The 10,354-nt window shown below is 36.5% G+C and overlaps 1 protein-coding gene and 1 long non-coding RNA gene across 3 annotated transcripts; both read left to right on the top strand.

The window, feature by feature from the left end:
- Nucleotides 1–628: 628 nt before the first annotated feature.
- On the top strand, nucleotides 629–8,740 carry LOC121234416 (mitochondrial import inner membrane translocase subunit TIM50). 2 transcript variants are annotated; one of them, XM_041130348.1, is made up of 11 exons: nucleotides 630–1,128; nucleotides 1,504–1,592; nucleotides 1,765–1,801; nucleotides 6,465–6,526; nucleotides 6,611–6,724; nucleotides 7,030–7,134; nucleotides 7,226–7,324; nucleotides 7,684–7,843; nucleotides 8,027–8,129; nucleotides 8,316–8,402; nucleotides 8,448–8,740. In XM_041130348.1, the coding sequence occupies exons 1-10, from the start codon at nucleotides 828–830 to the stop codon at nucleotides 8,359–8,361; spliced, it is 1,116 nt and encodes a 371-aa protein (XP_040986282.1). In that variant the 5' UTR covers nucleotides 630–827; the 3' UTR covers nucleotides 8,362–8,402; nucleotides 8,448–8,740. The 2 variants fall into 2 exon arrangements, 1 of the variants encoding a protein (XP_040986282.1); XR_005934390.1 differs by lacking the exon at nucleotides 8,448–8,740 and having other exon boundaries at nucleotides 629–1,128; nucleotides 8,027–8,185; nucleotides 8,236–8,346.
- LOC121234424 lies at nucleotides 5,191–6,059 on the top strand. Its single transcript, XR_005934392.1, has 3 exons — nucleotides 5,191–5,481; nucleotides 5,718–5,761; nucleotides 6,039–6,059. It is a non-coding gene; the product is annotated as an uncharacterized LOC121234424 (long non-coding RNA).
- Nucleotides 8,741–10,354: the final 1,614 nt, after the last annotated feature.

The raw sequence follows: 10,354 nt of genomic DNA, 5'->3' as shown, positions 1-10,354 counted from the left end.
CAAATTATCAAGATTTAATTTTATATATAGTTATGCTTTATGATTTTTGTAAGATTTTTTTATTTTACACAAAACATCTTTGCGGTAGAAAAGTTGGCCCCTAATAGCTTACAACATGTTTAAGGACTACTTGATTTAAAGACTCGTGAATTCCCATACCACAACAAGTACAAAATCTCCCTCAATGTATAGCTTTCTAAAGAGCACTAATTCCATTTGCCTATTTTCTTCTACACTGATCAAAACATATCAAATTCTGACATCTGAGTGATGAAATAGATAATGAAAGTTGAATAATTAGGTCCACGCGCTAGTGGACTTTTTTTTTTTTAAAGAGTTATTATATTATCAAGTTGATATATAAAATATATTATCTTTATTATTTAAATAATAATTTTTAATTTATAATATTTAAATTTTAATATTTATTATTTTAAATTAAATTATGTTATAGAAACACTTTATTAAATATATTTTAATTATCTTGAAAATAGAATTTGTTGAGTAGACCAAAGCCCATGTTCTTCGAGGAGTTTATTTGAGGGAATATTTTTTATTTATTTTTATTTCAGTAGTACGGGATTTCTATGATAAAATCTTTAAAAAAAATGAAGTCGGCGGAAATCAAACAGTTGCGTATTCTCGATTCTACTCTCAAGACGGAACTTCTCAACACCGACTCCCAAACATACAATCATAAACCTCAGTCCTCAAGGCTCGAACGAGTCAACACAACTCTCTCTCTCTCTCCTCCCGCAAAACCCTAGTTCAAAACCCTGAACCCTAAAGAGAGTCTCCTAGATTAATTTTATATAAAAACCCTAGAAATGTCATCGGCAATACTCCGAACCCGCCTCGCATCTGTCTTTTTGAAGCACCGTCGACGCCTATTGAGCTCCAACGTCGTCTCGGGCGCTCCTAAAGAGCCCTTAGCTCCGTCCAGTGCTACTGCTGGCACTCCTCTTCCTCCGCCTCCTAATACGGCAACGACTGCTACTGCTAGTACTGACCCTCCCGGTGTTTTCAATGCGGACACTACGAGCAGCAATAAACCTTGGAGGTTTCTCAAGTACGGTCTCATCGGAGCCCTCACGGGAGCCTCCGCCACCGCAGGCTACGCCTCCTATGGTTCGTGGTTTTTTCAGTTATACGTTGTCGTTTTTGTTTTCAAGTATTCGCTTTCCTTCTTTATTTTTTCTGCGCTTTTAGTTTCGGCTGAGAAAATGGTTATAAAATTGATAATTGAATAGTTTATTTCGTTATTACTTGTTAATTATTCTGAAATATGTCAAGCATTGGTGTATTGAATAGGGTATCTTTTTTGACCCCATCAAACGGTCGTCTGGTTTGTGTTTTTGTTGTTTTTTTAGAGCCTTTGGATTTTTTTTTAAAAGCTTTGGTTTTGCCTTTAAAGAACTAGGGAACTGAGAATTCATAGTGGGTTTGTCATTTCTGATGAATTAGATAATGAAAGCTTTGAAAAATGTGAGCTTTATTTTGCAGCGTACACATTTGACGAAATAGATGAGAAGACAAGGGCGTTGCGATCATCTGTGGATTTCAGCCTGAAAGAAGATGCGTCCACTTTTGATGTAAGTATAAAGTAAAGTGCATCTCTTTTTCTTGAAATTGAGTTTTTTTGAATATTTTCCAACATTTGTTTTTTGTGTGCTCGTGCTGCTTTTGAAATTTTGGGGTTCTAATTTTTGCAATGCAATATGAGATATCAGAATAGTAACATTTTTTCGTCAATATTTTGTGCAGAACGTTAAAGGGTTACTCCACTCTGCTGCAATGATAGGTAGAGTCCACTAACTTCGTTTCAGTTTGTGTTGCTATCCAGATAGGTAGGGTTGCTCGTTGTGTTATGTTTATGTTCTCCATCCAATTTTCCATATGTCAGCTGTCATTGGATGGTTAATTCAGAGAGCATACTGCCATTGATTTTACTTGTATTTTTTTTATTATGTAGTATACCTCCATTCTGTGCTACTTGATTCTCTTTTAATAACAGCATATCCTTCCTATTTAGTCATTATTCTAACATCATTCCAATTTTAATGGTGATATTTTAGGATTCTGTAATTTGATGATAATGGGGATGGTTATTGTTGACACACATATATTAACTTGAGACATTAAAAGCGCCATTCACCAAGATATAGAGATTACCTGCAAATAACAAAGGCTGCGGAAAGCCAATTGTTTCCTTTATATCATTCTCAGTATAGCTCTGATCCCCCCGGCCCCCGGATCAATGGATATCTTGTTCATTGTCTAATCAATAGCATGTGAAGAATCCATATGGAGTGAAACCTAGTGAATATCATTACTCCTTATGCCCATGCCTGGGTTTTGAAAGTCAAGAGTCTGTTGGCAATTGTCACTAGATGTGTTTGAGGCTTTGCACAACATGTATTAAGAATTTTAAATTGATTATGGAAGTACAAGATGTTAGCTAATTGTATGAGTGTGGTGTTGAGAAATATTATATCGAAATCTCAAAATGCCTTTGTAAGAGGGGGACAAATTCTTGACTCAGTTTTAGTTGCTAACGAGGATGTGGATAGCAGAATTAAATCAAATGAATCTGGAATTTTGATTAAATTGGACATGGAAAAAGCATATGACCAGTTAGCTGGAATTTCTATTGTATTTGCTTGGGAGATATGGTTTTGGAGAGAAATGGTGTATGTAGATCAAACATTGCATTTCGACATCGAGATTTTCCATTTTGATGAATGGCACTCCGGTTGGGTTTTTAATAGTTCACATGGCTTGAGACAAGGAGATCCGCTATCTCCTTTTTCTTTTTGTCCTTGTCATGGATGCATTGAGTAGAATGTTGGAAATGGCAGTTGAAGGAAGATACTTGTCGGGTTTTGAGGCGGGCAATGAGGAACGAAATAGCATGAAATTATCTCATCTTCTTTTTGCCGATGACGCTTTGATTTTCAGTGAGCCCAACCAAAAATATATTCGATCTTTGAGAGCATTGTTGTTATGTATTGAAGCTATCTCGGGTCTCAGGATTAACCTAAACAAGTCTGAAATTGTACATGTGGCTGTCGTAGGTAATATTTCAGATTTGGCTAATATTTTGGAGTGTAAGATTGCTTCACTGCTGCTGAAGTATCTTGGTCTTCCCTTGGGGGCTCGGCACAAATCTGTTTTGACATGGGATGGGGTGATTGAGAAGATTGAGAGAAGGTTGGCTGAATGGAAAAAGTTATATTTGTCTAAAGGAGAAAGAATTACTTTGGTAAAGAGTACATTGTCTAATCTTCCGATGTATTTTTTTTCTTTTCCCTTTGCCGGCTGGGGTTGCTAGAAGCATTGAGAATATTTATTGTCATTTCTTATGGGGAGGAATAAGAGAGGAAAAGAGGTTTCATTTGGTTAGTTGGAACAAGGTTTGTCAACCGGTTTCTTGTGGAGGTTTCGGGGTGAGAAATTTGAGGTTGTTTAATAAAACACTTCTTGGAAAATGGCTTTGGAGATATCATGAAGAGAGAGATGCTTTATGGAAGAATGTTGTTGCTGTTAAATATGGGAGTGGGTTGGGGGGGGGGGGGGGGGGGGGGGGGGGGGGGGGGAATGGTGTTCTAATGAAGTGAGAGAAGCGTATGTGGTGAGTTTATGGAAGTTTATTAGGAAAGGTTGGGAGAAGTTTTCCAAACATATTAAATTTAAGGTGGGGGAAAGGAAGAGGATTCTCTTTTTGGCATGACATTTGGTGTGGGGATCAGCTCTTAAATCAGATTTTCCATCTCTTTACAGGATTGCAAGAGATCAAAATGTTGCTGTGGCAGATTATCTTCAATATACAGATATTAATATTTATGGAATGTTGACTTTATTAGAGATGCAAATGACTGGGAAGTGAATTTTGGGATGTAAGGTAGCTTTGTTACCTATGAGATACCTTAGACTACCTTTGGTTGCCTCTCACAAATCAGTTTCTATTTGGGATGGGGTGATTGAGAAGATTAGGAGGAGGTTAGTTGGCTGGAAAAAATTGTATTTGTCTAAAGGTGGAAGAGTTACCTTGATCAAGAGCACTTTGACTAATCTCCCTACTTATTTCCTCTCTCTTTCCTTTACCAGTTGGGGTTGCTAAAAATATTGCGAGGTTTTACAGGAATTTTCTATGGGATGGTAATGGGGAGGAGAGAGTTTCATTTGGTGAGTTGGAAAAAAGTTTGTCTTCCGGTTTCTTATGGAGGGTTGGGAGTGCGAAATTTAAGCCATGGGAAATGGCTTTGGGGATACCATAATGAGAGCAATGCATTTTGGAGAAATATTGTGGATGTTAAATATGGGAGGATGTGGGGGAGTTTGTGCATGAAAGAAGTTAGAGGGTCGTTTGGGGTGGGTTTGTGGAAGTCTATTCAGCTGGGATGGGGGGACTTTGTCAAGAACTCCAAATTCAAGGTGGATGGGGCAAAGATCTCTTTTTGGCATGACATCTAGTGTGGGGATTCACCTCTTAAGGTTGTTTATCCTAACCTTTTCAGGATTGCTAAAGACAAAGGGGCTGCAGTGGCTGATTCCTATCACTTATCTAACAATTTGATTTTCTGGACTGGAATTTATTAGAGACATGCATGATTGGGAAGTAGGTGAAGTATCTGATTTTTAGGAAGATTATATGAGATGAAGCTTGATCAGAATAGGGAGGATAGTCTGCTGTGGGCGTATTCAGTTAATTCAAGATTTTTCAGTGAGCTCTTTTTATAAGGTGTTAACCAGTCATGGGGTCAAAGACTATCCCTAGAAAAGTATTTGAAGAGCCAAGGTGCCTAGTAAGGTTGCCTTTTTCTGCTGGCTGGTTTCCCTTGGGAAAATATTAACTACAGATAACTTGAGGAAGAGAACTTGAGGAAGACACAACAGATTGCAGCTGTGTGGAAGATGATCCTTATATGTATTCTCTGGTGTATTTGGAATGAAAGAAACGAGAGACTTTTTGAGGATCATGAACACTCCTTGGAAGAGTTTAGGAGTTTTTTTTTGGAAGACTTTGTTTTTGTGGGCCATTGCTCTTGATTTGAATGGTCTCAGCTTCCATGATTTCCTTGTAACTGTTTCTAGTTCTTAAATAGGTGTATTCACATGTATACTTCCAGTGTACCTGGGCTATGCCTATCTTTATATCAATAAAATAACTTATTACTTAAAAAAAAAAAAAAAAACTTGAAGAGAGGTTTTCAGATAGCTGAATATTGTTTTATGTGTAAGAAGGATGGAGAATCTATTGGCCATCTTTTTCTTCATTGTGAGGTGGCGACATCATTGTGAAATGAGATTTTTGCAAGGATTGGCATTTTATGGGTGATGCCTATGCATGTGGCGGATTTCTTTGCTTGCTGGCAAGGTATCGAGGGGAGAAGTAACAGTACTGCAGTGCTGAAGATGATCCCCCTGTGCTTACTTTGGTGTTTATGTTTAGAGAGGAATGGGAGGTGCTTTGATAATTCTGTAAGTTCAATAGGGGAACTTAGGGAGTTTTTTCTTAGTACTCTAAGCTTTTGGGTGAAGAATCTTGTAAGGAAAATGATTGTAATGTGTTGCTTTAGTCATATTCTGTTTTAGCTAGTAAGTAGGTGTTCTCATTTGTATGCATCCAGTATACTTGGACTATGCCTATTTACTTGGAATAAAATTTATCATTAATTATAAAAAAAAAAAAAAATTTATAATCAAAAGTGATGCAGGGAAGAGAGGACAGGCTATTGTGGGATCATGCTGGAAATCTCAGGTTTTAGTCAGTTCTTTTTATAAGGTGCTTAATTGTCGTTCTGGCTGTGTATTCCCCTGGAAAACCATTTGGAGGGTGAAGGTACCTACTAAGGTGGTGTTCTTCAGTTGGGTGGTTGCTCTTGGGAAAGTATTGACCATGGATAACCTTAGAAAACGTGGTCTGTGTATAGCTGATTGGTGTGTCATGTGAAAGAAGGATGGTGAATCTGTAAATCATCCTTTTTTACATTGTGAAGTGGCAAAGTCTTTGTGTAATGAGGTTATTGGTTGGACAGGTTTATATTGGGTGATGCCTAAGGAATTGGATCTGCTTGCTTGTTGACGTGGTTTTGAGGCAAGGAAAGGTGTTGCTGCCAGATGGAGAATGATTCATCTGTGTTTAATGTGGTGTTTATGGCTGGAAAGGAATGGGGGATGTTTTTGAAGACAAGGAACGTTCTTTTGAAGATCTTCGAATTTTTTTTCTTTTCTACTTTGAGTTTGTGGGCTAAGATCTTTGTAAGGAATGATGATAATGTACTGAATCCGTTTCTGTCTCAGTTTCCTGCTTTCTAGAGTGTAGTAGGTATTTCCTTCGTATACATCCAGTGTACTTGGGCTGTGCCTTTTCTTGGTAATAAATTCTTATTAATTATAAAAAAAAGTCTGGTTATAGTTTCTATTGATATCAACATTGATTCTTTTTACCCCAAACATCTCAGTGCCTGCTAAAGCCATTGAACTCTACTTGGATATGAGGAGGCTAATCGAAGAGCAAGTTCAGGTTTGTGCTTGGTTTTCATCTGTGGTTTTCTACTCTTGCTCAACATTCCTGGTGGTAACCACAAATTTTCTTGCTTCATGGCAGAGTTTTGCTGAGCCATACGCAGAGAAGCTTCTTCCCGATTTGCATCCTGCAGAGCGACATGTGTTTACACTTGTTCTAGATCTGCAAGAGACACTGATTCACTATGATTGGACAGTAAGGCCATTTCTGTTTATAAAAAAGGAAAAAAAGAATGATTATTTGACTTTTTTCAAGAAATCTATAAGATTGGCTGGCATGAGCTTACAAGTCATTTAATAGTGTTATGGTTATACATAAGTCATGATGGAAGGGCTTTGCCTATTTCTATGAATAAAATTTCTTGATTACCTATAAAAAAAAAAAAACAAAAACATAAGTCATGATGGAAGTATTGATTTTGTTTTATATGAAGTGCCTCAGCTCTTAATTGTTGTGAAGTTGCTGGATTTTCATAAGAATTTTATATGTGGTATGTGAAGCGAGAGAAAGGCTGGCAAACTCTCAAAAGACCTGGAGTTGATGCTTTCTTGGAACATCTGGCTCAGTTCTATGAAATTGTTGTGTATTCTGACGAGCAGAGTATGGTAATCTGATTATTCACTCTGCATCTTGGTTATCACTTTTTTCTTAGTTTAATAATTTTTGTCATTATCTTCTACCTATTGGTATGTGCAGTTTGTAGACCCTGTGGTTGAAAGGCTGGATCCCAAGCATTGCATACGATATAGGCTATCTAAGGGTGCTACTAAGTACCAGAATGGGAAGCATTACAGAGTATGTTCAAGTTGACGATTTTCTTTCCACTGCATTATGTTTTATTTATGTGTGGCTTTGGGATGTTTGGATTCTCTGAATTCTATCTCTTGTCCTGTGGTTGAAATTACTTGATATGATTCTCATCTTTTTGCCTATTTGCTGTGATTTTTACGAGGAAATTGCTATATTGTCATGCGTTTTCTCAATTTTTTTTCATTCTAATTTTCAGACAAAACTGAAAACTTCCACTGTACCTGTAATCTAGGTTGGTTATGAAATACCATGTGGAAGTTCAAAAAATAATTGAATATAACATTCCTAGTGTTGCTAGGCCAGCTAAAAAATTGTAGACAATAAGATTTAGTTTCTCTTGGCAGGATCTTTCAAAGCTTAACAGAGATCCTGGAAAGATTCTTTATTTGAGTGGCCATGCACTGGAAGGTTGTCTTCAACCAGAGAATTGTGTTCCTGTCAAGCCATGGAAGCAGCATGATGCAAATGATACGGCTCTTTTGGATTTTATACCTTTTCTTGAATGTAAGAATTCTATAATTCCTGTAGTATAATATAGATTAATAGTGTTTTTTACTTAAAAAAAGAAAGATTAATAGTGTTTTTAATTATGATGATGTTGAATAACTACAGACCTTGTGACTGATAAAAAAAAAGAATAACTACGGACCTTGTGAAAATACATGACCTTCTGCCTGATTTGTACAGTTGTTGCTCGTACCTCTCCACCTGATATCAGACCAGTACTGGCATCATACCAAGGGTGTGAGATCCCGACAGAATTCATTAGGCGTTCTAAAGACTATCAGAGGTAACACACACACACACACACACACACACACAATTATAGATATAGACACACATGTATACCCTGTTTGTGCGTTTCTCTCTTCTTCTTTATTTTTTGGGGGTTTATTTAACTTGATAGATGGCTGTTAAAAGCTATTTGATTTTTTGTTATTAAAATGACATTAGTGACTCTACGAATGATGCACAGGCGGATGCAAGAACAGAAGCTGCAAGGTCGTTTCTGGAGACGTTGAGGCCAGAATACGTAAAATAGAGGCGAACAAAATTTTAGGACTTGATTTCGAATTCAGGGTGGCAACAAAAATATAAGGCACTGTTTTTGAAGTCATCAAGTGGACTTTTCTGCAAACCAGAGCCATTTTGGCTTAAGATTTTGAATTACGTCATATAAATTCTAGGAAGAGTGTGTAATTTTGTTTCCCGGCATTTGGCCCTGCATTTTTTGCACATGCATTCTTTTTACTCGCAAAAAACAGAATGTTGGCTTTACATAAATTGAAGATGTAGAAGAACAGGGTTGCAATGCAATCGATTGAAAACCCTTCTTTTTGGCCATACCTACCAAAGTTACTACTGGCAACAATAATAACTCCGAAAGGAGCTTTTTCTGAAGTCAACATATTGTTATTGTTGTTGTTTTGGATACTTCAATTATTTCCTTGCTAGGTTGGGTTGATGGGTTATAAAGTCAGTGTCTAACTACAGGAAACATTGAAAATGTTTATGCTTACATTCTATGTTTGAGGGCATCGCGATTGCAGTTTGCAGAGACAAAGGTTGATGCCTAGAAAGCCTCTTGGACAATATCATTGCTCTCCTTTGTATGATTCCGATAGAGCATTGCTCTGAATTACAATTTTTTTAAATTTTTTAAAAAATAATATTATTAAAGAACTATATTCTAATAATATTTTATTTAATTTTTAAGTTTATCTTATTTCTCAAGTTTAATTCTCATTTCTAACGTTTATCTCATTTCTAAATCGATCTGTACAAACTTGAACAAAAAAAAAAAAAAAAAAAAATGTCTATCACAACTTGCCAGAAATTGGCAATCTTTTTACTTTTCGTATTTGTTACTTGTTATCTCAAGATGTGGTACTAGATAATGACCTTATCATTTGTGAACTTATAATTTAATATTACATTATGAGATGAGAAGATGATGAGAAAATAGATAATGAATAAATTTTTTTATTTTTATAATATTATATACTATAATGTTATTGGTTATCTATATATAAACACCTTCTTATGAACGCAGGTGACAACACATGCCATGGAAAACTAAAGACATGGTGTCGGTTGAAAAGTCTTTTTTGTTTCGGGTAAGGCGTTTGTCCTTTCCTTCTTTGAAGGGTTAGACGGTGGAGTAGGGTTTTCTTCAAAATTTACTGCTAGTTTCGACAGCTTGTAACTGATAATCATGGAAGATGAATTAACAAAGCTTTGGGAAGGATTTAGGTTAACAGATATAGAGAAAGAAGAGGTGAACTTCTCTGTGGAAGATACTAAACATGCTGATGCAAGAGCTCATAGATGTTTACTTCTATTGGTTTTGATGGACAAGAACGTTAATAAGGAAGCTTTTAAAGGAATAGTGACCAAAGTTTGGAATCTTGAGGGTGCAGTCTGGTTTAATGAGGTGGGTCATAATAGATTTTTGGTTGAATTTCAAAAAGATGTAGATGTAGTAAGAGTGCTTAATGGTAGACTCTGGACTTTTGATAAACATCTCATATGCATACAACCTTTTGATAAAAGTACTCCTCCTAATGAGATGGATTTTAATCATGAACTTTTTTGGATTCAACTACATGGCTTGTCTTTTGCAGCTATGACTGTGGATGGAGGAGAGATGATTGGTTTCTCATTTGGGGAAGTGATTACTGTGGACGTGGATGGGGATGGGATTGGGTGGGGGAAATATTTGAGGATTAGAGTTAACATGAATATTACAAAGCCTCTTCCTCGTGGGATATTAATTAGAGTAGAAGGCAAACAGAGGGAAGGGGTTTTAAAAATTAGTTCAAGGACTCGGACAGTGGGGAAGGTCAAAGCACTAGGGCTTTAATCAATATTACAACAAATGAGGCAATACAACATGTGAATTTTGATAAAGATGCATTTGATCAGCATTCTATAAGTTATAACATGACTGCAATTCATGAAGGACAACAGAATCTTTGTATTGAGCATCAAAGGCTAGATGAGTTGATAAAAGAA

The sequence above is a fragment of the Juglans microcarpa x Juglans regia genome, chromosome 6D (genome assembly GCF_004785595.1).
Source record: "Juglans microcarpa x Juglans regia isolate MS1-56 chromosome 6D, Jm3101_v1.0, whole genome shotgun sequence".
Classification (NCBI taxonomy): domain Eukaryota; kingdom Viridiplantae; phylum Streptophyta; class Magnoliopsida; order Fagales; family Juglandaceae; genus Juglans; species Juglans microcarpa x Juglans regia.
This window is presented reverse-complemented; position numbering and strand designations above follow the sequence as displayed.

Bases quoted from the DNA above. Each gene is read 5' to 3' on its own strand.
- LOC121234416 (XM_041130348.1), top strand. From the start codon at position 828: ATGTCATCGGCAATACTCCGAACCCGCCTCGCATCTGTCTTTTTGAAG. The intron at 7,135-7,225 runs GTAATCTGATTA...TGGTATGTGCAG, and splicing joins ATTCTGACGAGCAGAGTATG to TTTGTAGACCCTGTGGTTGA. The intron at 8,130-8,315 runs GTAACACACACA...AATGATGCACAG, and splicing joins CGTTCTAAAGACTATCAGAG to GCGGATGCAAGAACAGAAGC.